The sequence below is a fragment of the Oryx dammah genome, unplaced genomic scaffold, assembly GCF_014754425.2.
Source record: "Oryx dammah isolate SB20612 unplaced genomic scaffold, SCBI_Odam_1.1 HiC_scaffold_9, whole genome shotgun sequence".
Taxonomy (NCBI): domain Eukaryota; kingdom Metazoa; phylum Chordata; class Mammalia; order Artiodactyla; family Bovidae; genus Oryx; species Oryx dammah.
Window position 1 is genome coordinate 4,235,408 of NW_024070193.1, and position 27,643 is coordinate 4,263,050.

The following is a 27,643-nucleotide window of genomic DNA, read 5'->3' on the forward strand; positions in this document are numbered from 1 at the left end:
GGGCGGGGCGGGGGCGGCTATTTCTGTCCGCTGAGCGCAGCCCGCGCGCGGCGGGGGAGGGGGCCCGCGCCGCCATATTCCCTCCCGCCGGCGGCCCCGCGGCGCAGCCACCATGAGCACCGCCGCCTTCCACATCTCCAGCCTCCTGGAGAAGATGACGTCCAGCGACAAGGACTTCAGGTGCGCCCGCGGCCGGGCCCCGCGCCGGGCCGCCCCGCCCTGAACCCCCGGCCTTCCCCTCCCGGAGCTCCGGTCCTTGCCCCCTGGGACCCTGCAGCCCCCGCCTCGCATCCCTCCCGGAGCTCCACCCCGCCCCCCGAGACGCCCCCTCCCCGCCTCTGCGCCCCGCGGGAGCTCGGGGTTGGGGGAGGGCGCCCCTTGTCCACGGGTCGCTGCCCGGCCCTCTCCAGGACTCCAGCCCCGCTGCGATTCCCACCGCGCAAACTTCAGCCCCTGCCTCCCGTCCCGCCGCTCGGCCCTCGGCCGCCCCGTTTCTCCACTTCTCCTCTCTTGTGTTTCTGCCCAAGCCCGCATCTCTCCGCGCGTGCCACGGGCCCCGGCCTTCCTCTCCAACCCACGCTGAAGCCCTCGGCCTCTCCTGCCTTCTCTTCTCCGCATTGAAACCCGTTCCCTTCCCGGGACTCCAGCCCCCAGGGCTGGCGTTTTCACTGGGACCCTCAGCTCTGCCCCCTCTCAGCGACCTCACTGCAGCCCTCCACCCCCGCACTTCGGAGGGGTACCCCTTCCCCCCCTCCCCTCGCGGGTTTGCTCCGACCCTGCCTGCGGGAGGGGGCTGGGCTGTGTGGCTTTGCAGACTCGGGTAGGTGATGCTTCGGATGGGGGCTTTTACGTTTTTCTGGGCCACTCCCTTTTTCGGTCCAACCCCAACCCCTTCCTCCTCTGGGGAAACTGAGGCCCAAGGAGGGGGAAATGGGTTGGCCCATGATCACACAGCCTGTTCTGGACCCTCTCTCTGAGCTATAAGAAATTTTCAGGAGGAGATAGCCACGCCCACCCATTGAGCATTCGGTCCCTTACCCCATTTTACAGATGGGGAGAGTGAGGCTCAGGGGCAGAAAGGGCTCAGGCACCGTCGCAGAGTTAGGAAGTGGAGAATCTGCGTCCACATCCAGGCCAGTCTAACACAGAGGATGAGATTTCAGCAAGGCTGTCTGATTCTTGCTGGGGAGGAGACTGAGGCCCTGCCCTCCTGCTCTGACCCCCGCCTCAGCACCTCAGTCCTCCACAGCCCCCCTCTAGTAGCCCCCCCGCTTTAGTAGAGCCTCAGAGCCACCGTCCTGGATTCAGATCCTGCCTCCGGTCACTTACTGGCAGCATGATTGAGGACAAGCTGCTTAACCCCTCTGAGCCTCAGAAGCTCTGTGAAATGGGATAATAGCAACCCACCTGGAGGGTTGGTGTGAAGAGTTAGCTATATGTGGGATGCTGGCACCAGGTGAATGCTTAATTTGTTGTTGCTGTTTGGTGGCTAAGTTGTGTTTGACTCTTTTGCCACCCCATGAACTGTAGCCTGCCAGGCTCCTGCCATGGAAGTCTCCAGGCAAGAGTACTGGAGTGGGTTGCCATTTCCTTCTTCAGGGGATCTTCCTGACCCAGGGGTCGAACCTGCGTCTCCTGCACTGGCTGACGGATTCTTTACCCGTGAGCCACCAGGGAAGCCCCAGGAACACGGTTGTGATCCTATGCACATCAGAAGGCTGCAGCGTCTCTGCTCTGGGTCTTTACCTGGAAGTTCTTTGTCCCTTCATTTCCCTGCTTCACCAGGCTAGCTCCTACTCAGTCCTCGCCTCCTTGGGATGCCTCCAGTGCCCGGCCCGTGTTTCTGCTGCGTTCTCTTCTGGAGCCTGGGAGACCCGGAGCTCCTGGACCACTGGACTGTAAACTCTCCTTCTGTGTCCCGGAGGCTGTTCTGGGTACACAGCAGGTGCTCAGTGAAGGTTTTCTGTGTCCCGGGCTCCCTGTCGTCCAGTATAATCTCATTCAGTCCTCCCATCTGCCTGCGTGGTCGTGATTGTTCTTCCTGGTCTCCAGAGGCTTGGAGAGGTGAAGTGACTTGCTCAAGGTCACACAGCCGGCCGGTGGCCGAGGGGATGTGCCCCACTGTCTAGGGCCTTGGGGCCAGGCTCCAGGAGAGGGAATCGGCCTTGCCAACTTGAGCCTGAGAAGCCCGCCCAGTCTGCTCTGCCAGCGGTCCTGAGAACACTTAAAACCACCCCCAAGCATATGAGGATGGTGTCTATTTTTACAGTCCAAATACCAGGGGGGCTGGGTCCTGCTTGACCAGCTGTCCAGGCACCCATGTGGCCCAGTGTTTCAGCTGAGTCGCCTCTAGGGTTTCTCTGGAATGAAACTGAGACTGTGTCCTCTGGCTCCTGGAGGTGGGTGGTGACTGCAAGTGAGGGTCCTGGGCAGGTGGAGGGAATCTTCCATCCCTGTAGTTCCCAGTCTCCACTCTGTGAGCAGGGGGCTGTTCTGTTCCCACTCAGACTCCAGCAGTGAAACGAGTAAACTGAGGGGTCTTGCAGGAATTCCTGCGTCATTTTTTTGAATATTTCTTTGTTGATTTGGCTATGCCAGGTCTCACTCCGTGGGAGCACATGGAATCTTTGATCTTTAGTTGCAGCATGTGGGATCTAGTTCCCTGCCCAGGGATGGAACCGGGGCCCCCTGCAGTGGAAGCACAGAGTCTCAGCCACTGGACCACCAGGGAAGTCCCTGCTACATCATTTCTTGAAAACCACAGTAGTATTGGTTGAGGAGTCAGGAGAGCTGAGTGGCAGGCTGATTCTTTTCCCAATTTGCTGGGTGACAATGGGCAGTTCTTGCAACCTCTCTGAGCCTAATTTCCTCACCTGCCTCATGCTAAGAGCTGGTTGTCCCATTACAACCTCCCAGGGATGTTATGAAGTGGGGCAAAGAAAATTCCCATTTTTGTAAAAGGAAAAATTGAGGCTGAGAGAGGAGCCAGTTGCTCAAGGTCACCTGGGTGGTAAATGACATGACCAGTATACTTATTTAAAGCCAAACTTCAGTGCCCAAGCTCCTATCTACCAAGTTATACCCTTTCCTCTTTACCCTTCTTACCACCACCGTACACATATACACATATATTAATATATGTCTGAGAGCTGAGTATTTGCAGGAACTTGGCAGTGTCTGAAGTGCTGGAGCATGTTTCAGACGAATGGGTTTCAGTGTTTGGATTTCCACACAGCTCTCTGGCTCTGAGCTCTGTTAGGGGCTGACTCTAACCCTCCTCCCGCTCCTGCCCTCACCCTGCCCGCTCAGGGCCTCTTTGGGCTAGTTGTTTGCTGGGCCTGGAGACTCAGAGATGAACTGACAGGCCTCTATGAGTTCACGTTAAATGGAGGAGACACTGGTAACCAAGCTTGTAGTGCAGTGTGAGAGGTACTGTAATGAAGGGGTGCAGGGTATCTGAGAGGTTCCTGTCCAGGGAGACCAAGGGTGCTTAGAGACTGTGGGTGGAGGATAGGGCAGGATGGTGAGAGGAGTCTTCACCAAGACTGGGACATTTGAGTTGGGCTCTTGGCAGATGAATAGGAGTTTGGTAGGTGGAAAAGAAAGAAAGGGGCAGGAGGCCCATCTTGGGCAAAGGAGCACATCCCTTGGGTTACCAGGCTGAGCTGGGTCTCTACAAATTGCAGCAGAAACTCAACTTCAGGGTCCTGCCTGCCTTCTCTGAACATCCCCTTCAGCTGGACAGACTTAGGAGTGCAGGTGGCTACCCAAGTCTTGTTACTGTTGTTGTTTAGTCGTGTCCGACTCTTGGTGACCCTACAGACTGTAGCCCACCAGCCTCCTCCGTTCATGGGGTTTCCCAGGTGAGAATGCTGGAGTGAGTTGCCATTTCTTCCTCCAGAGGATCTTCCCAACCCAGGGATGGAACCTGCGTCTCCTCCGTTGGCAGGCAGATTCTTGACCACTGAGCCACCTGGGGAGCCTATACCCTCGGCCTTGTCCTGGCTCAGATCCAAACCTCTTCCTTCATCTGACCTTAGCTGCTGCTTCTGCAGCAGGCAGGCCCAGAGGTGGGCATCGTCAACCCTGCCACCCTCTCCCTGGCTCCAGCGTAACCTCCTTCCTTCTCTCAGCAGCTTGAGAGATGCCATTGAACCATCTCATCCTCTGTCGTCCCCTTCTCCCCCTGCCCTCAGTCTTTCCCAGCATCAGGGTCTTTTCCGGTGAGTCGGCTTCTTCACATCAGGTGGTCAGAGTAGTGGAGCTTCAGCATCAGTCTTTCCAATGAATATTTAGGGTTGATTTCCTTTAGGATGGACTGGTTTGATCTCCTTGCAGTCCAGGGGACTCTCAAGAGTCTGCTCCAGCACCACAGTTCAAAAGCATCAGTTCTTTGGTGTTCAGCCTTCTTTACGGTCCAGCTCTCACATCCATGCATGACTGCTGGAAAAACCATAGACTGTAGACCCAGCTGTATTCAGACAAGAGAATCTGGAAGTCAGTACATGCTCACACACAGGACTCCTTGTGATGGCCTAGCCGTGCCCACAGCCCAGATAATCCACCTACTCTTGACTGCTCCTTTGTATCAGGTGTGCTCCTGGGGGAACTCTAAGGGTACTGCCCAAGTCACCAGGGCCCGGGGCCTGCTCGGCAATGCCCCTCCGGCCTCCCTGCCCAGGTTCATGGCCACCAGTGACCTGATGTCGGAGCTTCAGAAGGACTCCATCCAGCTGGACGAGGACAGTGAGCGCAAGGTGGTGAAGATGCTGCTCCGGCTCCTGGAGGACAAGAATGGGGAGGTGCAGAACCTGGCGGTCAAGTGGTAAGTGTCGGCCCCGCTGGGAGCCAGGGGCCCTCCCCCTTCGGGCTCCAGCCGCTGGGAGAAGACCGGCTGAGAAGTTCTTGGAGCGCCTCCCCGGGCCAGGCAGATCCCCTGGAGAAGGGCATGGCAACCCACTCCAGTATTCTTGCCTGGAGAATCCCATGGACAGAGGAGCCTGGCGGGCTATAGTCTGGGGTCGCAAAGAGTCGGACACAACCGAGCAACTCCTTAGAATGCCAGTGGAGCTGGACGGTGCTTTGGTCTGGGTTCCCCCGGAAGTACACCCTGCGGCAGGGATTCACGTGTAAGTTTATTAGGGAAGAGATCCCAGGAAGCTGGTGGGGCCGTAGGGAAGGAAGAAAAGCAATAAACATGACTTCTCAAGCAGTTTACTGCTGTGGGCAAGAGGCGCTTCACCCTGCTGGGGCGGGGGGGGGTCCCTGGAACACAGTGTAGGACGAGACCTCCAGGGGGTTCCAGCTGCCAGCTTTCCTTGGTTGAGGGCTGCTCCTGGGGTAGGCAGGGGGTTATGCATTCCTTGATATCTCCAGGTAGAGAAAACTCTCAGACACAGATGCGAATGCTGGCAGCTGGAAAGTCAGGCTGGCATGTACAGAAATGGTGGGAGTGAAAGAACATGGGGGTCTTTGCCATTGGCCTCATGAGGTGTGGTCCTGAGACCTTTGCTGGTTACCCCCAGAGTTGAAAAAGCAAGATGGGTTATGTGCAGAACACGTGTGTGTGTGTGTGTGTGTGCGTGTGTGCGTGTGTGCGTGTGTGTGTGCGTGTGTGTGCGTGTGTGTGTGTGTGTGTGTGCTGGGGTGGGCAGGGGACTGAGGAATGGCAGGGGTCAGCAGAGAACTGGGGCACTGTCTCTCAAAACAGTACTCTGTGGGCTGGATCCTGGCATCCTGGGCTGGTAGTGAATTTCAACTTGACCCTGAGAGCAGGGGATTTCAGTAAAGAGTCTCACGGGGGAACAAGACATGCTCAGGCTTGTGGTCTGGTCATCCCTCTGACAGTGGAAGTGAGATCAGGTGGACTGGTTTCCTACTAGCAAAAGCAGTAACCCCTCTTTATAACACATAATCTGAAATACTCTTTTCTTACCATGAAATGAAATTCATGCATACTAGAACCTGCCTCTACCCATGATTATAAAACACTTTATATAATGCCGTGAACTGGCACATAAAGGAAAAAGAGGAATGCAGTTGATAATAAGATAGTGTGTGTTTCAGTGCATAAATGCTCAGGCGCATTGACAGTAGATGTGTAATAAAGTTATGGGAAGCCTGCACCAGAGTGTAGGCTTGCTGTCAGCGCTGAGACAGGAAGCAGGTGGAGACAGGTACAGATGCTGGTGACTCAAATACCAGCACAGTGGCATTGCTTTTAGAAGATTTCTGAAATGGTGACCATCTCCTGGTAAAGTTTCCCAGAACAACAAACTACAGTCTTTCTTCAAGTTACTTGATAACTGCATTTTTTGGGAAATTTCAGAGTATATTAAAATGGTACAAAAAAGTATTTTTGTATTTACATATAATTTCATTTTGGACTCAGATAATTATAGAAAGACTTTTTACCTGTGTGACTGCCCCATGGGATGTTAGAAACTCCAGCAGGACAAGAAACATGGTTTTGCAATATTGTCTTTCTGTCACACCTGGCCTCCCCTCTCTCCCTTCAATAAAAGCCAGAAGTAAAGCTCATCTCATGATTAGTTATGATGAGCATAACTAATAGGCCTGCCAGTAAATTTCCAAAACACCCCTCAGAGCAGTATTACCCCTACTGGGAACCAGTGCTATAGGAGGTTGAGTGGGAGGACCCGTGATTTCTTAGATGGAGAAAGAAGTTGAGTTTTGCAAACTGGTGTGCACTGCAGACATGTGAGTCCCTTGTTTAAACTGTGTACTCCTCACCCAGGGATTCTAATTCAGAAGGGGTGCCGGAGCAGGCAGATGAGGCTGTGGACCCAAGAATCTGCATTCTAATGTACACCACCGGCTGGGAACCACTCTTAGGTCAGAGGTCCTCAGCCTTGACTGCCTATTAGAATCACCTGGGAAATTAAAAAAACACAAAACTCCCCAGTGTCCAGACCACACCTGAAACCATTTAACTCACTCTCTAGGGCTGGTACCTGGGTAACCATTTCTTAAAAGGCCCCAGGTGATGGCAGTGCAGACTTAAGGCTGAGAAACAGTGTGTCTCGTGCGGTTTTTATTTTTTTAATTTAAAAATAATGTTATTTATTTATTTTTGGCTGCACCTGGTCTCTGCTGCTGTGCACGGGCTTTCTCTCGCTGCAGCGAGCGAGGGCTACTCTCCAGTTGTGGTGCATGGGCTTCTCATCCCGTGGCTTCTCTTACTGTGGAGCACTGGCTCTAGGGCTTGCGGGCTTCGTAGCTGCAGCTCCCAGGCTCCAGAGCACAGGTTCAGTGGTGGCGGTGCTCGGGCTTAGTTGCTTCAAGGCATGTGGGATCTTCCCGGATCAGGGATCAAAGCTGTGTTTCCTGCATTTGCAGGCGGGTTCTTTACCACTGAGCTGCCAGGGAAGCCCTCGTGCGGTTCTTCAACTTTAATGTGCTTTCCAGTCACCTGGAGGTTTTGTTGAAAAACAGATTCTAGTCCAGGAGCTCTCAGGTGGGACCTGAGGTCTGCGTCTCCAGATAGAGCTGATGAGGCTGATCTGTGATCACACTTGGAGAAGCAAGCCTCTAAGGCAGAAGTTCTCAAAGTGTGGTCCCTGGACCATCTACTGCAAACTTGCTAGAAATGTCAATTTTCAGGCCCCTACCTAGACCCCTTAAGTCTGAAAATCTGGGGTGGGGTGAAAATCTGGGGTTCATTCTGTTTGAACGAGTCCTTTAGGAGACTGTGATACACGCGGAAGTTTGAGAACCCTGCTCTGGGGCATTCCTTGGTTTCCAACTGAGGTTCCTGGGTTGGATGTTTTAGCCATGTGCTGAGATGCATCCAGGAGGAGATGCAGGTTTGGGAGGTGTCAGGAATGAGGTCAGCATAGCCAGAGGGTACCTTGCTTTCTGGCAAAATAGGGAGTCCCTTGTTGACCTGAGTCTTTTCCTCAGCACATGTGGCCCCACAGCCTTGAGGGGACCTAAGGGGTACCCCAACTCGGGCTGAGCCTGGGCTCTTACACTCCCTCCCTCCCTGCTCAGCTTGGGTCCTCTGGTGGGCAAAGTGAAGGAGTACCAGGTGGAGACTATCGTGGACGCCCTCTGTGCCAACATGCGGTCGGACAAGGAGCAGCTCCGAGACATCGCTGGCATCGGCCTGAAGACTGTCCTGTCGGAGCTCCCCACTGCAGCCACAGGTACCCAGGTCCCAGGGACCAGGTGCTTCTGTTATTTGTCCTAGTTTATGATTGAAGAAGCAGAGGCTCAGCGGGGTGAAGGGACTTACCCCAGGTCAGCCTGGTAAGTAGCAGAGGATTCAGACTCACATCTGCTTAACTTCATGGCTGTGTTTCAGAGATGCTCTTAGACTCTGCAGTTAACACAGTCTAACTAATGGCAGCTTGAAGACATGGGGAGTTGCTTTTCTCACTTAACTCGGAAGGGATCAGCCACTCCATTTTTGCAGCAATTTACCGAGAAGCTCAGTTAGGACAGGGGTAAAGTCTCTCCTCAGGTCTCTTGCCCTTTATAAGAAAAGTGCGTGTTTCCCCCGAAGACACTGACCTGTATCTCACTGGCCAGAACCTGGTCACCTGGCCCCTCCAAGCCACCATGGGGTGTGGGAAAGACTCCTCGTTGGAAGGCAGAGGGCAAGGGTCAGATGTGAGGTGGGCCAGCCTGCAGGCCTGCCCTCGGTCCTCAGCTCCCCAGCTGTCTCCTTTAGTTTGACCAGACCCTGGGTCACACCTTGGACCCTGGACGTCCTGGCTTCTCTGGGCAGCACCATTTAGCGGGGTGGGGGATGTGGGCTCAGGGATGCAACCAGAGCAAAGGCTAGCCCCAGGCGGCCCTGGGCCTCACCGTGCCCACCTTGCGCTCTGCAGGCTCCACCCTGGCCTCCAACGTGTGCCGGAAGATCACCGGCCAGCTCACCAGTGCGATCGCCCAGCAGGAGGATGTGGCCGTGCAGCTGGAAGCCCTGGACATCCTTTCTGACATGCTGAGCAGGTGCGGGAGGCCACCCTGAGCAACGAGGATGACAGGGAGGGGTGGCAAGGGCACAGGGAGGAACTCAGCTTCACAGAGCGGGCACTTACGGTACCGCAGGCCCTGTGCTCAGGGCCCTTTAATCACCCCAGCAGTGTCCCAGGAGAACTTGACTGTCACTGAGTTCTCCTCACTACAGTCAGGACATGAGGAACCTAATAGCTGGGCCAGTGTTTTCAATTGCACTACACTTCTCTAAAGTATTCATTCAGCTTCTCAAGATCTGAACACCTACCAGAAAAATGTCAGGTGCTAGACCAGCATTGGGAGGATGGAGTTGGCTGGGTCTTGGCTGCCTCTAGGGAAGAGCTCACAGACATGTTAAACCTGTGAGTGCAGGAAAAACAGCAGTGCGGCTAAGAGCAGGACCAGTAGGAACTCGGAGGAGGAGACCCTCACCCAGCTGAGGAAGGGGGAACCCTCCCAGAGCGAGTCCAGTCAGCTGACTCTTCAGGGGTGGGCAGGACTTGGCCAGGCGTGGGCGGGCGTGGGGGACCCTGGATGGGGAGGCTGCCCTCGGCCCAGAGGACAGAGGCCATCGGAGACGTGGGGTCTCTGGGGGTTGTGGGGTGTCATAGCTTTTCTAGTAGGTGAGCAAATGAATAAATGAAACCCAGGAAAGAGGTCTGCACTGGACAGAGAGAGATGGGAGGGTGAGGTCAATGTGTACGTGTGGAGTGAGAGGAAAGGTTTCAGGGCATGTATGGGACGGGGAAGGCATAGGCCTGGCTTGAAGGAGGGATGGGAGCTGCCAGGGTGGGCACGGGCTGCGTTTATGTGTGCAAAAACCATTTTCTGCCGTTCCCTCTTGCCTTGAGCTCAGCTCATTGCAGGGGCACTGGGGAGCCACTGGAGGAGTTGGGCAGAGGTACACTGGAGATGGGTCTGGCCTCAGTGAGCGTGAGTGAGGGAGGATGAGCACTGAGGCAAGACCAGACTCGGGGGAAGTCGGGAAAGCTCACTGGAGTCCCCCAGGCCCCAGCACATCTGGCTTCCTCCCCAGGTGGGCAGAGTGGGCTTGAGAAAAACCCTTCTCCTCTCTGCTTCCTCTCCTGTGATAAATAAGTAATCACTGCACACAGTTGCAGGGTACCTTCTTGTTTACCTAGGGCCGTTGGGTTGTCATAATGGGGAGGAGGCCAGGAGACCAGGGGGAGAGGGGAGGTGCGGCCCAGGCTGCCCGCCGGGTGGGCCCCGCCCGACGCCCCCTCCGGCTCCCCAGGCTGGGCGCTCCGCTGGGCGCCTTCCACGCCAGCCTCCTGCACTGTCTGCTGCCGCAGCTGAGCAGTCCGCGCCTGGCCGTGCGCAAGCGGGCCGTTGGGGCTCTCGGCCACCTGGCGGCCGCCTGCAGCACCGACCTCTTCGTGGAGCTCGCCGACCACCTGCTGGACCGGCTGCCCGGCCCACGCGCGCCAGCCAGCCCCGCGGCGATCCGCACTCTCATCCAGTGTCTGGGCAGCATTGGCCGCCAGGCAGGCCACCGCCTGGGTAAGGGGGCGGGGCCCACGGCGAGGGGCGGGGCTAAGGATGGGGCGCTGGGAGAGGGGCGGGGCCTGGGTGCGCTACCTCCTTGGTTAAGGGATGTGGTTGGGTGGGGAGGTGCGGAGGAGAGGGGCGGGGCCGGGGTGGGGCTGGAGCTCCTGGGAGAGGTGCCGGGTGGGCGCTCAGCTTGATGCTTCTGAGCCCTACCCAGAGGCTCGCGCGGGTAACTGTAAGTCATGCGCCCAGACTTAAAATATGTTCTGTCGTCCTGTTTTGACAACTGTACCTAATAACAACCTAGGTGATTAACAAGGTTTTAATTTTTTTTAATTTTTATTGAGGGATGATGTGTGTACAACACACCACACTAGTTAAAGTGTGCACTTCAGTGTGTTTTGACTTTTCCATATACCAGTGAAACTGCCAGCGCAATCAAGATGCAGAATGTTTCCATCACCCCTAGAAGTTCCCTTGTGTCTCTTTGCAGCACATCCTTCCCAGGCCCCACCCTAGGGCACCATTGATCTCCTTTCTGTTGGTGACAGGTTAGTTTTTTAGAAATGGAATTCAGCGATCAGGTTTGAATTTATTTTCAAACTCCTTGGAGTTAGTCTGGGCTAGAAAAAGGCAGTGTAAGTAGAGTGGCCTCAGACTGCCCTCTGGCCCTCTCACTGCAAGGGCCCTTACAAGCACACATGGAGACCTCAGCCTCCAGTCCAGATCTGTCCACGTTTCCCCAGTGGCAGCCACCTCTTGGCCACCCTCAGAAGCGTGGACCTGGAAAAGAGACCTGCACAGGACCGGACATGGGTTCAGGGTTGACTGGGCAGGAAAGTAGGGAAGGGTGTAGCTGGAGAAGGGCTTAGCTGGAGTTCCTTGTGAAGCCCAGGGACCAGGCAGGGGGCCCCTCTGGCCTGGTCTATAAGAGCGGTGCCTGTCTCCTCGCTTTCCTCACCCAGGGCTGTAGCCTAGCACAGGGAATAATCAAGAACATGAGTAATAGTTTTGACAACAGCTGCCATTTATCGAGTGCCTGTTCTGTGCCAGGTAGATCTTTATCTGCCTTTTATCCGTAATCTTGACAAACTCTCTGGCTGGTGGGCACTGTTCTCCCTACTGTGAAGATGAGTGATCTGAGGTTAAACAAGGGTTGTGTTGTGTCCAAGGTCCCATAGCTTAGGCAGGACTGAGTCGGGGCTACAACCCACATCTGCTGAAGCCTCTGAGGTACAGTTTGCAGTGGCCAAGGCGGCAGGAACAGGCACAGGCTGACTGCTGTGGGTTGGGAGAGCCCGGGAGACGGGCCGGCCTCGCCTCAGTGACCACCTGGTCCTGCAGGGGCCCATCTGGACCGCCTGGTGCCCCTGGTGGAGGAGTTCTGCAACCTGGATGACGACGAACTTCGGGAGTCCTGCCTCCAGGCCTTTGAGGCTTTCCTGAGGAAGTAGGTGCAGCGGGGGTCCTAGGAATGGGGGCCCTGGGGTTTCTTTGAGAAGTTGGTGGGAATGGAGTGGGCACAAGATGCTGGCCTCAAAGCAGTCAGATCTCGGGGCTCAGCCCTGGGCTTCACCCCCCACCCTGTCCTGCTTGGGTCCAGCAGAGCCTCCTGCATGCCACCCACAGGTGCCCCAAGGAAATGGCCCCTCACGTGCCCAATGTGACCAGCCTCTGCCTCCAGTACATAAAGCACGACCCCAACTATAACTACGACAGTGACGAGGACGAGGAGCAGATGGAGACTGAGGACAGCGAGTTCAGTGAGCAAGGTGGGTAGCCAACTTATCCTTGGGCTGGTGGGTGGAACCGGGTTCAGCCTCCCCATGAATCCCCCAGCTGAAGACAGGGGCCACCTTTGGTGCCCCCCATCCTGATCCCAACTCTTTCTGGGGCTCCAGTCCTGCCCTTGGAAATCTAGATCCTCTGTCATCTCCACACTCTCTGACTGCACAGATCATGAGCGAGTTGTGACTGCTGTTTTTATTGAGCATCTCCTGATGTCCAAAGCACCCTCTTATTTCATGTTCCTTACGATGAACCTAGAAAACCTGATGTTTATTATCATGCCCGTATTTCAGACAAGAAAACAGACTTAGAGGTTTGCCTGAGATCACACAGCTAGGAAGTGGCATAGGTGGGACTTGACGCTGTGTCTGCCAGACTCTCCCATCTCATGCTGCCATCTCTGTACCCTTTTTTGAAAATGTCTTTGGCTGCCTCGTCTTAGTTGCCACACGTGGGATCTTTGCTGTGTCACGCGGGATCCTCCATCGCAGTGTGCAGGCTCCAGAGCCTGTGGGCTCAGTGGCGGTGCATGGGCTTAGTTGCCCCAAGGCATATGGGATCTTAGTTCCCTGACCAAGGATTGAACCTGCATCTCCTGCATTGCTAGGTGGATTCTTAGCCACAGGACCACCAGGGAAGTCCCTCTGTACCCTGAGTTGCGGTGTCCAAGAGCCATTGCTTTACCCCAGCAATGTGAAGCTCTGATATTGGATTGACTGGCCCTGACAGGGAGAGATGCCTGGGTGGGGAATGGACTCAATAGCTTCTTTCCTTCTGTGCCTGTGGTCCTGTCTGTCACTCAGGGGGATGCCCCTGGACCCTGAAGTTACTGATGGAGGCGAGGGACTTATGTCCCGGTGGGGTACTCAGAGCGAGATGCGGTGGCAGGAGATGAGATTGGACAGGCATGTAGGGGCCTCAAGTCACAGGCCAAGGAGATTGGACAATTTCTTGTTAGCATCTAGGAGCTCTGGATGTTTCTCCATGGGTGACATGGGGTGGAGATAACAAACAAGGGGCCAAAAGGGGGACAATCTGCTGAGCTGACCAGGCACATCTGGGGGACCATCCCCCTGGCCCACCATGGCTTGTCCGGATGCAGTGCTCCGAGAGTCTGAGTTCTCTACAGAGCAGAGTGAGTAGGATCACGCTGGTCTTTGAGCCTGTGGCTGGCGGTGTCCCTAGGTAGGACCGTCCTCTTCTGAGCCTCACATATGTCTCCCCCATGTGTATGGGTGGGCCTTACTCAGCTCTGCTGTTTCTAGCTCTGTGTCCTGAGGAGAATCTCTCACCCTCTCTGAGCCTTACTCGTGTCTACGAAAGAGCCTCAAGACACCTTCATTCCTGAGGGGTGGTGAAGACTTGAGCTCTGGCCTCTTAGGGGAGCTTGGAGAGCAAAGAGCCACGCAAACACAGCTTCTCTCATAGTCCTGCTTGGAAACCAGAATCAGGACCCTACCCAGGGTGGGGGAACTGTCACCCCTCTTCTGAAAGCCAAGTAGATAAAACATCATACAGCCAGTCCTAAAACCAAAGGACAGGTCTTATGCCCCAAATGGGTCTCCTAAATCCTCACTTGGCAGTCAGTTTTTGCCGGATGCAGTCACAACAATCAAGGGAGGCAGATGGGGGGACCCTGGTTTATCTCCAGCGAGTTCCCTGCCTGGCGCCATCTCCAGCACACAGCAGGTCCTCATTAACCTGGAGAAGGAAATGGCCACCCACTCCAGTATTCTTGCCTGAAAATCCCCATGGACAGAGGAGCCTGGCGGTCGCAGAGAGTCGGACACAACTCAGTGACTAAGCAGCAACTTCTTAGTAGTTAGAAGCAGTGACCACGGAGGCTTCCCTTGTGGCTCAGCCTGCAATGCAGGAGACCCAGGTTCAGTCCCTGGGTCGGGAAGATCCCCTGGAGAAGGGAATGGCAACCCACTCCAGTATTTCTGCCTGGAGAATCCCATGGATGGAGGAGCCTGGCGGGCTGCATAGAAAGGGGAAGCCCCACCTGAGCCCTCCTCACTGCCCCCTCACTTCTCACCCCCTCTGTCCTGGAAGACCACCTGGGTGGGGCTGGCGGCTGCCCACCTCGGGGCACAGGGCTCCACGGGTGTCCTGATTCCTGCCCTAGAGAGCGAGGAGGAGTACAGCGATGACGACGACGTGAGCTGGAAGGTGCGCCGGGCAGCGGCCAAGTGCCTGGCAGCCCTGATCGACTCTCGGCCCGACCTGCTGCCCGACTTCCACTGCGCCCTGGCACCTGCGCTGATCCACCGTTTCAAGGAGCGCGAGGAGAATGTCAAGGCCGACGTGTTCGGGGCTTACATCGTGCTGCTGCGGCAGACGCGGCCCCCGAAGGGGTGGATGGAGGTCATGGAGGAGCCCACCCAGACCGGCAGCAACCTCCAGATGCTGCGGGGACAGGTGTGCCTGCCTACCCTCCCCCTTGCCCCCCACCTCACAGCCCTTCCCTCCGCCCACTGCCCCCCATCTATTGAGCACCTGCTGTGTGCCTGGCCGTTTGTATGAAGTGCCTGGACCGCACAGTCTCGGGCAGATAGCCAGTAGCACAAGTAGGGTTCCAGGCCACAGAAAGGGGGTTCAGTTTTATCCTGAGAGGGTAGAAGCCGCAGGAAGGGGAATATGGTATCCCATTCACATTTGAAAAAGTTCACTCTGGCTACCGTGTGAGAAATGGACTGTAATGGGCTGGAGGCCACTGCAGCCGTGTAGGTGAAAGGCAGGAGGTTGGACTTGAGAGGTAGTTTTTTTTCTTTGATAATTATTTACTTAGGTATTTATTTGGCTGTCCTGGGTCTTAGTTGTGGCATGCCAGCTCTTAGTTGTAGCACGTGGGATCTAGTTCCCCGACCAGAGATTGAACCCTGGGTCCCCTGCACTGGGGGCACAGTCTTAGCCACTGGATCACCAGGGAAGCCCCGAGACGTAGATTTTTGGGTTTGCAGGTGGATGTGGAAGGTGAGGGGCAGGGAGATGTCACGTGACTTCTCTGCTCTGGCTAAAGCATGAAGTACAGTCCCCGAGATGGTGGAGCGGGGAATGTGTGGAGTTTTGTTTAGGACATTTATTCTGTCCGGAGTCCTCGTTGGATGCCCAAGTCGAGATGTCGGGTGGGCAGGCAGCACACAAGTCTGGTGTCAGATGTAGATCTGGGAGTCATTGCTTCAGTGGAATCCGAACGTCGGGAGTGGGTGAGCTCATCAGGGAGGGAATCCAGCTGGGGAAGGCAGAGGGGACCCTGATCCGGTGACCTTGAGCTGGCGACTACTCTCTGCCTGTCTCCCAAGTGTCAGGTGGGCCCAGGACTAGTGCCTGCCTCAGAGGGTGAGTGTGGAATGAGGTGTCTGGCACAGAGTGAGTGATGGGGAGCTCAGGGTAGAATGATCCCCTCCACAAACTGAGGGTCCCTCCTTGTCAGGTGCCTGGGCAGAGCTCCCCAGTAGTGGATGGGGTGTCTGGGTTCCTGGGTGGTCATTGGCCTCCTCCTCGCCCCTGACGTGCCCACAGGTGCCTCTTGTGATGAAGGCCCTGCAGCGGCAGCTGAAAGACCGGAGTGCCAGGGCCCGCCAGGGCTGCTTCAGCCTCCTCACCGAGCTGGCAGGCGTCCTCCCGGGCAGCCTGGCGGAGCACATGCCCATGCTGGTAGCAGGTAGGGTGCCCTGGAACCTGGGGTTTGCTCTTCCGGCTTCTCCCCTGAACCCAGCCCCCAGCCCCCACTCCCTGCCGGTACCACTGTTTGCGACCTACAGCGGCTCCCCACTGCCAGCAGAGAGTACAGGGCTGGGGTGCAGCCCTGTGTCCTGCGTTCATGTAAATTTTCTGGCCTGTATCCTCAGCCCTGGCTCCAGCTGAGCCCTGACCTCTCAGAACGTGCTGCTGAGTAAGGGCCCAGGTGCCTGGGTCCAGCTCAGACGCCTGTGGGTCCTCCACCCCCGCATCCAGGGAAGGCTGAGTTGGGTCAGCGTGTGTGTCCTGGTAACCTGGGCACCCACCCCACAGGCATCATCTTCTCACTGGCTGACCGCTCCAGCTCCTCCACCATCCGGATGGACGCCCTGGCCTTCCTGCAGGGGCTGCTGGGCACAGAGCCGGCCGAGGCCTTCCAGCCCCACCTGCCCACTCTCCTGCCACCAGTGCTGGCCTGCGTGGCTGACCCTTTCTACAAGATCGCAGCCGAGGCCCTGCTGGTGCTCCAGGAGCTGGTGAGGGCGCTGTGGCCACTGGACGGGCCTCGGAAGCTGGACCCCGAGCCCTACGTTGGAGAGATGTCCGCGGCCACCCTGGCCCGGCTTCGGGCCACCGACCTGGACCAGGAGGTGAAGGAGCGGGCCATCTCCTGCATGGGCCACCTTGTGGGCCACCTGGGCGACCGGCTCGGGGACGACCTGGAGCCGTCGCTCTTGCTCCTCCTGGACCGCCTGCGGAACGAGATCACGCGGCTCTCGGCTGTCAAGGCGCTGACGCTGGTGGCCGTGTCCCCACTGAAGATCAGCCTGCAGCCCATCCTGGCCGAGGCGCTGCCCATCCTGGCCTCCTTCCTGCGCAAGAACCAGCGGGCGCTGCGGCTGGCCACACTGGCGGCCCTGGCTGCACTGGCCCAGAGCCAGGGCCCTGGTCTCCCGCCGCCCGCCGTGCGGGCGGTGCTGGCCGAGCTGCCTGCCCTGGTCAGCGAGAGCGACACGCACGTGGCCCAGCTGGCCGTGGACTTCCTCGCTACCATGACCCGCGCCCAGCCGGCCTCCATGGCCGAGGTCAGTGGCCCCGTGCTGGCCGAGCTGCTGCGGTTGCTGCGCTCACCCCTGCTGCCAGCTGGGGTGCTGGCGGCCACCGAAGGCTTCCTGCAGGCCCTGGTGGGGACTCGGCCGCCGTGTGTGGACTACGCCAAGCTCATCGGCCTGCTCACGGCGCCCGTGTACGAGCAGGCGGCGGACGGCGGGCCTGGCCTGCACAAGCAAGTGTTCCACTCGCTGGCCCGCTGTGTGGCGGCCCTCGCTGCGGCCTGTCCCCAGGAGGCGGCAGGCACGGCCAACCGCCTGGTTGGCGAGGCCAGGTCGCCTAGCTCGAGCCCCGGGGTCAAGGTCCTGGCATTCCTGTCGCTGGCCGAGGTGGGCCAGGTGGCCGGGCCAGGCCCACAGCGGGAGCTGAAGGCGGTGCTCCTGGAAGCCCTGGGCTCACCCAGTGAGGACGTGAGGTCGGCCGCCTCCTACGCGCTGGGCCGCGTGGGCGCGGGGAACCTGCCTGACTTCCTGCCCTTCCTGCTGGGGCAGATGGAGGCCGAGCCCCGGAGGCAGTACCTGCTGCTGCACTCGCTGCGGGAGGCCCTGGGGGCCGCCCAGCCTGACAGCCTGAAGCCCTACGCCGAGGACATCTGGGCCCTGCTGTTCCAGCGCTGCGAGGGCGCCGAGGAGGGCACCCGGGGGGTGGTGGCCGAGTGCATCGGGAAGCTCGTCCTCGTAAACCCTCCCTTCCTCCTGCCCCGGTTCCGGAAGCAGCTCGCTGCAGGTAGGGGCCTGGGGATGGGCAAAGGCAGCCCAGATTGAAAGTGGGCAATGCGCCCGAGAGGTCCACACTGGATGAGCTCGTTCAGGTGACGGTGGGGAAGGGGGGGAGGGGAGGGTCTGAGCATCATGGTGTTGATAAGATTCAATGCAGAGGAGCCATTGAAAACAGCATTTCCTGAGACTCGGGGGCCTTTTCCAGGGGGCCCCTCTGGGATGGAGGGGACACAATTCTTCACGTGTCCTTCCAACAAGTAAACTTGTCAAGATGCCACTGGGCGTTGTCAGCGGCCACATGCCCCGGGCGAAGGTTAGTAAAGGCAGTTCTCTGAAGGGCCAGAAACGGCAGGCCACAGAATGCAGCTCATTCTGGGGACCAGGAGCAAATGTAAACATGGACTCGGAGGGGATGCCAGGCCCCGTGGCTCGGAGAGGGCCAGGGACGGGGTGAGGAGAGCAGGTCTCATGTCGTGGGGTCAGAGCGCATCAGGATGTTCCGCAGCTCAGGGAGGAAGGAGGGCAGGTGGATGGTGGGCTCTGGGGCAAGTCAAAGCCCCTGGGAATGAAAGGCCTCTGGGCCTGGTCTGCTGGCCTCCATGTGGTCCATGGTGGGTTAGCTGACATAACGCAGGCAGAGCACGTGGTCTGGTGGGTGGTACCTGATTCGTACTGTTAGTATCTGCTGTTGTTGCTGTATTAGTGGTTCCAGTTAGGCCCTTCCTGGGTGGCTGGTGTAGAAGCCGCAGCTCTGGCCCTCACTGCTGTGTGGACAGGATGACCATGTTGAGAGTATCACCTGTTACACCCATAGGGACCTCCACAAGAAACCTTGGGAGGCGAGGTTCCAGGCATGAGAGGCAGTTTTTTTCCCTTTTTTTTTTTTTAACTTTATTTTCGGCTGTACTGGGTCTTTGTTGGAGCGCACGGGCTTTCTCTAGGTGCGGTGAGGTGGGGCAGCCCTCTGGTGTGGTGCTTATCACTGTGCTGGCTTCTCTTGTTGCAGAGCACGGGCTCAGTAGTTGTGGGACTCGGGCTTAGTTGCTTCTTGGCACGCGGGATCTTCCTGGACCAGGGATTGAACCCATGTCCCCTGCGTTGCACGGTGGATTCTTAACCACTGGGCCACCAGGGAAGTCTGAGCCCTACCTTTTCATAGCTCAGGTTTGCTTGGGCCTTGCACCCACTGTTGAACCAGCTAACTGGCCACATTTCCTTTTTTTACCACCAGCTGTGGGACGCTTCAAGCCAAATAAGCTGCCTGGTACCAGCAAGTTCATGGGACTTCCTCTCTCTGCACGCCCCTCACTCTGGTCTCCATCTCACTTTTTCCTTGGCCTCATTTTTCTTAATTCATTTAATCCTACTCTATGTGTATTATCTTCACCAGCCACCCTGAATCTTCTTAGGAGCCAGCCAGTCAGGATGGAAAAAGAAAGAGTAAAAAATCTGCGAGTCTGAAGTCTGTAACTCACTCCCTCATACCCAAGCATCAACTTGTAAACTTTGTCCTGAGTCTTGAACTAAAGTCTGTGGGTGGAAATAGCCTTAACCCATTCAGTGTTATGGGCTAGGAGGGGTGAGAGGTGGAGAGGAGAGAGAGATGGCCAGTTAATTCCTCCACCCTGATGGGAAGTGTATTTCCTTCCCCTTCTGCAGCTTCTTTACTCAGAAAGCAAGCAGAAAAGCAAAATTAAGTGATTTTAGCCCATCTGAAGCACAACTGCTCTCTCCTTGGAGAATGCAGGTTGCAGGGGGGCCCAGAGAGAGCTCAGAAGCAGCTGGTGAATTCTGGACCTGCTGGGTGACCTTAGATATGATTTTAACCTTCCTGGTTTCTCTTTCCACATCTGTAAAGTAGAGATTAACAATAATTTTTGAAATTATTTTAACTAATATTATTATCAACCAATGACTAGGATTAAGCCAGAGGATTAATTGAGATAATATGGCTAAAAAATATCTGAAAAATAGAATGCAGCTCCAAGGCCTGGGCAGAGGTCTTTTTTTGGGTTGAGCCCCATCTTGGGTTCTCATTCTCTGTTTGTGTCCTCGGGGTGGGTGCTTCAGAACTAGCAGTTGTACTGTCTCAGCTGCAGCTGGAATTCAGGAGTGATTGCGGGCTGCCGAGTAAAGTGGTAATTGACTTCCTTGAAGATGGATGTGTGGGGTTGCATGGGAAGAGGTTCCGATCTCGTCTCCCAGGGAGGCGAGGGGAAGCTTGGCGTGCCCCCACCAATGCCACCCCTCCCGTCCTGCAGGTCGGCCACACACCCGCTGCACCGCCATCACAGCAGCCAAGTACCTCATCTCCGATCAGCCCCACCCCATCGATCCCCTCCTGAAGACCTTCATCGGTGAGCACCCCCTCCCCTCTGCCCACTGCGGTCCTCTCCACCCTGTTCTTGGTCTTGATTTTTCTTCCTATTTAAAAAAATTTTTTTTTATTGGAGTCTAATATTACAATGTTGTGGTACTTTAGGGTGTACAGCAAAGTGAATCAGTTATACATATACATAAATCCACTCTTTTTTCTCAGGTTTTTTTTCCATATAGGTCATTACAGAGTATTGACTAGAGTTCCCTCTGCTATACAGCAGGTTCTTAATAGTTACCTATTTCAGATATTGTTGTGTGTATATGTCAATCCCAATCTTCCAGTTTATCCCTCTCCCCCTTCCTTCTTGGTAACCATGTTTGTTTTCAATATCTCTAAGCCTGTTTTGTAAATAAGTTTATCTGTATCACTTTTAAAAACTAGATTCCGCATATGAGCAATATTGTATTTGTCTTTATCTGACTGACTTCACTCAGTATGACAGTATCTCGGCCATCCACGTTGCTGCCAATGGCATTATTTCACTCTTTTTTTGTGGCTAATAGCCCATTATGGGCTTCCCAGCTGGCAGTAATGGTAAAGAACCCATTTGCCAATGCAGGTTAGATGTAAGTGACACAGGTTTGATTCCTGGGTCAGGAAGATCCCCAGAATTCTTGCCTGGAGAATCCCATGGACCGCGGAGCCTAGGGGTCTGCACTCCGTGAGCTCGCACAGGCATGCAGTAGTCCGATGTGTATATATACGTGCCATATCTTCATCTCCTCCTCTGTTGGTGGACACGTTGGTTGATTCCATGTCTTGACTGTTGTAGATAGCGCTGCAGTGACATGCGGATGAGTGTATCTTTTCAAATTAGAGTTTTCTGCAGTTACCTGTCCAGGAGTGGGATTGCTGGATCATATGGTAGGAATAGTTCTGATTTTCGTTTTTAAAGGAACCTCCATACTGTTCTTAATGATGGCTGTACAATTCATATTCCCCCTAGCAGTGTAGGAGGCTCACTTTATTGCCACATCCTTCCTGGCATTTATTGTTTGTAGATTTTTGATGGTGGCCATTCTGACTGGTGTTAGGTGATTGTAGTTTTGATTTGCATTTCTCTAATCATTAGTGACGTGGAGCATGTTTTCATGTACTTTTTGGCCATCTGTATGCCTTCCTTGGAGGAATGTCTTTAGATCTTCTGCCTATTGAAATATCTTCTTCCTCATCAAATTTTTGCACGCTGCATTTTGCATGCATTGTGGTTTCTTGCCTGAATAAATGATTACTGACAGTTATGACAACTAAATAACAACTTTCTATTTCAGCATTCCTTCCATATTTTTTAGTTTGCATTTTATTCTCAGGAATAACTTTTTGTTTTCCCCCATTTTTTAATTCACTGATTTCTTCATATCATTATAGACTCGGGGATTTGTATTTCATTCAGTGGATTATAATCTATTACTGTCTTTTATTTAGATTCCCAAGACTGTCTCACATTTAGCCAGTGGGAGCCCTTCAAACTGGTTCCTATGTTCTGATGACATGCTTCTATCATTCTTTTCACATAACCTTATCTTTTGCACAATAAGATGCTTCAGACTCATCTTGAACCTTGCCTGTCTCTTCTCTGGAATCAACCATTTCTCGAAGAAGCCCTGATTCCTTTTAGTGGAGGATGGTATTTATTATGTGTATTACACAGTAACCCCTATATACACAGGTTACCTCCTGTTACCACAGGGTTCATGCTTGCCTTCTCCCTTTCCACATACCCTTCTGTTATGGGAGAATGCCAGCTTCTATTTTCCACAAGATACTTATTCACTTAATCCTGGAATACACAGAAGGTAGTCATGAGAACTGCTAACCCGTATCTGTGAAAAATCAGTATTCATTTATAATTCTTTCATCTTTAGCCTGAGGGGCATCTTGTCACAATACTTTGGGAAGTTACTTAGATGAGTTGTTCTCCTTCATAGCCTGGGTACTTATATCATTTGAAATACAGTTTTTTTTTTAGGGACCCCTCTCATTCTTGATTTTATTTATTGAATATATAAAACATGAACATAGTCATTAAAAAGTCTAACCTACACAAAAAAGGTGTATGCTCAAAGAATGCTGTGTGACTTTGTGTAAGTCTCTTTACCTCTCTGATCTTCAGGATTCTCATCTGAAATAACACCAAGGTAACGTTTAAAGAGTCCTCACTCGCTGTTCTGCCATGTACTTTTTAGACATGACCACGTTTTAAATCCTAAAACCAGTCCTGCAGTTTAGGTACAGCTGTTACCCCCATTTTACAGATGAGGACATTGAGGCGGCCCAAGGTCCCACAGGAACCTCATGGTCGAGCATAGATTTAAGCCACTCAAGTCCACTCTCTTCTCTGGACTTTGTTGTGCAAAGCAGATGCTCAGAACACATCCATACCCTTCAGCCAGGTCTGAGTGGCCCGTTAACCAGGGAAGCGAGGTCGCTTGGGGTCAGCTGGGTGTGTGGTTGTGGCTGTGCTGCCCCTCACCCCCGCTTCTGGTCTCGCTGCCAGGAGAGTTCATGGAGAGCCTGCAGGACCCGGACCTGAACGTGCGCCGGGCCACCCTGGCTTTCTTCAACTCCGCCGTGCACAACAAGCCCTCGCTGGTCCGCGACCTGCTGGATGACATCCTGCCCTTCCTCTACCAGGAGACAAAGATCCGCCGCGACCTCATCCGAGAGGTGAAGCTAGGGGAGAACACAGCCAGGAGCCCTCAGGCTGGACTACTGTGGCTGGGGAGAGGGTTAGGGTCAAGTTCATCAGAGCAAGCGCTGGCCCAGAGTTGAGACTGCCCCTCTATTTCCTGGCGGTGTGAGCCTGGCTGGGGCAGCCCCAATCCTCTCTTAGCCTCAGTTTCTCCAAACAGGCCAAAGGAAAGACATAATGGTGTCCACATTATAGAGTTGTTGAGATGATTTAATGAGCTAAATCTTGCAAGTGCTCAGAAATGCTCCTGGCACACAGTTGGCGCTCATTAAATGTGGGCAACTCTTGTGATCACTTGACATTCAGCAGGTGTTCGAGGGACACCAGCCCTGAGCCTGGGCGCCAGGACTCAGCTGGCCCAGACACAAGCCACCAGTTTGCTAATGGCCTCCTGATTATTGAACTAACTTAGAGCCCACATGGTGAAGTTAGGATTTAAGAGGCAGAGAGTCAAAGTGACTTAATAGCCAAGTCCTTGCACGATATAGAGAGAAGGTCTGAACCACCTAGCATCTGGGAGGAAAATCCGATTCTCTTTAGAGAGGCTAGGAAAGTTCCCCCAAAGGAGAAGGCATTTGAAGGGGGCTTTGAGGGGTGAGTAGGAGTTTACCACTACAAGCAAACCGTTGTGGGTGTAACAACGTCAAAGAGACCTGGATTTTTAATTCTGATTGAACCACTTACTAACTTGGGCTCGTCTCCTTGGGCAAGTTAACATTTCTGAGCCTTAGTTTCCTCATATATTAAACAGTTTATAGTAACACAGTCTTCCTGGGACTGTTGTGGTGATTTGGTCAAGTGTCATCTGACCAGCAGTCAGCAGAGTGCCTGGCAGAGCATACCTGTTCAGTGGATTATAATTATCATTAGAATGTTACTATTATCATTATCAAAAGGCGTCGCAGGCTGAGCACAGGCGTGGAGACTGGAGTCTAAGGCATGATTTGGGGACAGGACACAGTACTGAACGGAGAGGGAGCGCTGCACAGCAGGAGCCTGGGGAGGTGTCTTCCATGCCCCGGGGTCACAGCCCTCAGCCCGTTTTCCTCCCACCCTCCCTCCTACAGGTGGAGATGGGGCCCTTTAAGCACACGGTGGACGATGGGCTGGATGTGCGGAAAGCGGCCTTCGAGTGCATGTACTCACTGCTGGAGAGCTGCTTGGGCCAGCTGGACGTCTGCGAGTTCCTGAACCACGTGGAGGACGGCTTGAAGGACCACTATGACATCCGGGTAGGAGGATCCCCACCGGACCCACTGCCCATCTGTCCCCCACGCCCGCCCCAGGCACCCCCACGAAAGTAGTTGCTTTGTTCTTTTATTTTTGGCTGCACAGTATGGCATGTGGGATCTTAGTTACCCCATCAGTGCCCATGCCCACCCCCTGCACTGGAAGGCCAAGTCTTAACCACTGGACCGCCAGGGAAGTCCCCTGCTTTGTTCTTTTCCAGTAAGAACCCAGTTCTCACACCTTTGGTGGGAGTGGGCAAGGCCTTAGGAGGTTGGTTTGGCCAGAACTACAAAAATGTAGAACTTAGAAACGCTTTATGTATTTATTGCTTGATTTATTTGTGGCTGTCCTGGATCTTCGTTGCTTCACGAGCTTTTCTCTAGTTGCGGCGTGCGGAGGCTACTTTCTAGTTAGAGCGTGTGGCTTCTCATTGCGGGGACTTCTCGTGTTGTGGAGCACAGAGTGTAGGGTACTCACAGCTCCGGGGCTCTAGAGAACAGGCTCAGTGGTTGTGGCTCCAGGCTCTAGAACGCAGGCTTGGTGGCTGTGGCTCCGGTCTTACTTGCGCTGCAGCACGGGGACTCCCCACACCAGGGAATGAACCCGTGTCTCCTGCGCTGGCAGGTGGATTCACCACCACCGAGCTGCTAGGGAAGCCCTAGGCACATTTCAAAACGTGGAATTCACTCCACGAACTGACTCCTAAACATACGTCCCAAGAGTTTAGGCGAGAGGTGGTTCTCCACAGCTTTCTGGGAGTTGGGAAACACTCACCGGGAGGCGGCTCAGTGCCCTGGGTGCCTCCCGTCACGGGATCCTGACGCTGTGGGCTGGCGTGGAAGGTGGCCCAGACCCACTGTCAGGTGGAGAGTGAGTTGTAAAAGTTTGGCCATTTTATTACCTGTGGGGGAGACAGGTTTCACCTTCTGTCCTCTTGGAGCTTTTTAATATATACAATGAGCATGAATCCCTTTTATAATGAAAAACCAATGTAAAACAATCAAGTCATTAATTGTGTTTGTTCAGACAATACAAAAGTGAATAAATGGAGTGGTAATCACCCAAAAGTTCCACACACTTAAGAGCCAGAGTTGTAAATCTCAGTGTTTGCTGGGCAAACGCACAAAAACATTCCTTAGTCAGCCAGTATTTGGTGAGTGCCAGCAGAGATCAGTGTGACAGGCAGGCCGGCTGCTACTTTGGACTTGAGTTCCGGAGGTCGGGTCCAGACCTCTGCTCTCCCCCAGGGCCTACTCTTTTCGGTCCTGGGCTATTTCACCAAGAACTGTCTCCTTCCCCCGGTCAGATGCTGACCTTCATCATGCTCGCCCGACTGGCTACCCTGTGTCCTGTGCCCGTCCTGCAGAGGGTGGACCGGCTCATCGAGCCCCTCAGGGCCACCTGCACTGCTAAGGTAAGCCCCCTGCCCAGCCCTGGGTGTACCTGCCAGGTTCCCTGCAGATGATTCAGTTACCATTTACCGAGAATCTCTGGAGATACAGGTGGTATGTGAAACACTTTATTCAGTCATTATCATTCTTATTCTTACCATTCTATACACAGAACAAATGTTCAGAGAGGTTACTGACAGGCTACACAGGAACTTGCAAAGCTGGTATTCAAACCTAGCTCTAGTGTCCGGCCTTGTGCAGGGTACCACCAGGCATGTGGTACTGAACACGGTGGACTCCCTCCTCTCACATCCTAATGGGGAAACTGAGTCAGACACTTAGAAATCGCTGGTTGATTGCTAGCTAGTGGGCAGTTACCCTGGAGTGCCTCAGGGTCCGGGGAGGACCTAGGGCAGAAGGCTCAAGGAAAGCTGCGCGTTGAGAAGAGCCTGTCACACCCAGGGGGACCCAATAAATGCCTGCCAAATGCAAGAACTAATTTGGGTTATGGAAGGGTTCAAATTAACCAAGAAAAGGAGAGCCATTTGAATCCAGCACTGCCCAGCCCCAATGCCAAGCTCTTAATCTCTACCAGGAAGAGCCTGAGTGTCGTCTGGTTGAGTCATGGAGTGTCCTGAGAGCAGAACAGGAACCTGGACTTGATTCCATAAACAGCAGGGAAATTCCTGAGAGTCTCTGAATAGGCGAGCGAGGTGGGGATAAGGCAACAGAAGGCAGGCAAGCCAACTTTGGGCTGGTAAGGAGGACGGGTTGCACTTGAGTGGGGGGAAGGGGTCAGCTAGCAGGCTGTCAGAACAAGCCATTCATCCAGTCCAGCGGTGCCAAGAGCCTACTTTAAGCACTGTAAATGAAGCTAGGAGACGGGGCATGAGCTGGGGAAGAGGACAGGTGACTAGCTCATCGCTTCCACTTTAGGTCAAAGCTGGTTCCGTGAAACAGGAGTTTGAGAAGCAAGATGAACTGAAGCGCTCAGCCATGAGGGCAGTGGCCGCCCTGCTGACCATCCCGGAAGTGGGCAAGAGCCCCATCATGGCTGACTTCTCGTCCCAAATTCGATCCAACCCCGAGCTGGCTGCCCTCTTTGAAAGCATCCAGAAAGATTCCGTTTCGGCTCCCAGCACAGACTCCATGGAACTCAGCTAACATCCACCCCCTGGGGACCCCGATGTGCAAGGAGGCCCACCAGAGTCAAAGCCAGAGCCTCACTCTACCACTGCAGGCCCCTACTCCTGCCCTTTCTCCATCTCCTGCTCGGGGCTTCCAGCACCTTCTCTAGGGACCCCAACTCACAGGCTCGGTCAGAGCTGCCAACAGTTGGGCCCTTTAACTCAGGACAGTCATTCAGAGGGGGCGTGGTAGTCCTTCCAGGCCTCCCACAAAGATGGATGTGACTTCACACAGGTTAGCCTGGCTCCCTCCAGCCGGGGGTCCCTACTCATAGTGTTCAGTCTTTAGAAATACCCTCGTGCTCACAGGAGGCAGGGGGCCGGCCTTCCTCCCTGCCGCTGTCCCAGACATTGTCACTCCCCTGCTCCCCTTTCTCTATTTCACCTGTTCTGATCTGCCAAAAAGTAGTGCTTTGGCTGGGCATCTGAAAACCTCGAGATACCTCTATGAGCTCTTCACACTTTAGAATCCAAAATGCTTTAGTTTTGCAAGGCCAGGTGGGTTGGGTAGGAAATAAGATGTAATTTTTTTTCTAATCCCCAGACTCTTATGTAGCAAATCGGCAAATGTGTCACCAGGTAGTTTGTGAACTGTCCTCTTTACTTTTTAGTATCAAGGACACAGAAACAGTAAATGTCAGGCCAAAGAATTCTCTGCCATCCCAGGTCAATAAAGGACAGATCCTGAATCACCATTATTTTCTCTGCCCAATTCCTCTCCTCGGTAGTTAAGACTGTCAGAATGCTTCCCAAGTCTTTCAGAGAAATGAAATGGCCAATAATTTACTCCACAAATGTTTTGTCAGATTAGGTTTTGAACAGGACTCAGTCAATCTGATACATCCATCTACTCGAACTATGGGATTTAAACCCAGTCCTGTGCCAGAGTGCGACAATCCCTGTCCCACGTGACCTGTGCTGCTTAAACCATGTGTTGGAAAAATGGTTCATAAAAATTCATGAAATAG

At 54.4% G+C, this 27,643-nt stretch overlaps 1 protein-coding gene across 1 annotated transcript; it reads left to right on the forward strand.

The window, feature by feature from the left end:
- Positions 1 to 53: 53 nt before the first annotated feature.
- Positions 54 to 27,373, forward strand: CAND2 (cullin associated and neddylation dissociated 2 (putative)). The gene is made up of 15 exons (XM_040246733.1): positions 54 to 180; positions 4,682 to 4,825; positions 8,014 to 8,168; positions 8,856 to 8,979; positions 10,241 to 10,506; positions 11,839 to 11,944; positions 12,124 to 12,266; positions 14,411 to 14,703; positions 15,808 to 15,949; positions 16,300 to 17,802; positions 20,057 to 20,152; positions 22,673 to 22,842; positions 23,935 to 24,099; positions 25,404 to 25,511; positions 26,425 to 27,373. The coding sequence occupies exons 1-15, from the start codon at positions 113 to 115 to the stop codon at positions 26,650 to 26,652; spliced, it is 3,711 nt and encodes a 1,236-aa protein (XP_040102667.1). The 5' UTR covers positions 54 to 112; the 3' UTR covers positions 26,653 to 27,373.
- Positions 27,374 to 27,643: the final 270 nt, after the last annotated feature.

What these genes read in the sequence shown, in the direction of transcription:
- CAND2 (XM_040246733.1), top strand. Translation starts at nt 113, where the DNA reads ATGAGCACCGCCGCCTTCCACATCTCCAGCCTCCTGGAGAAGATGACG. An exon ending in CCAGGCAGGCCACCGCCTGG is followed by an intron (nt 10,507 to 11,838) that starts GTAAGGGGGCGG and finishes CTGGTCCTGCAG; the next exon opens with GGGCCCATCTGGACCGCCTG. An exon ending in CATGCCCATGCTGGTAGCAG is followed by an intron (nt 15,950 to 16,299) that starts GTAGGGTGCCCT and finishes CCCACCCCACAG; the next exon opens with GCATCATCTTCTCACTGGCT.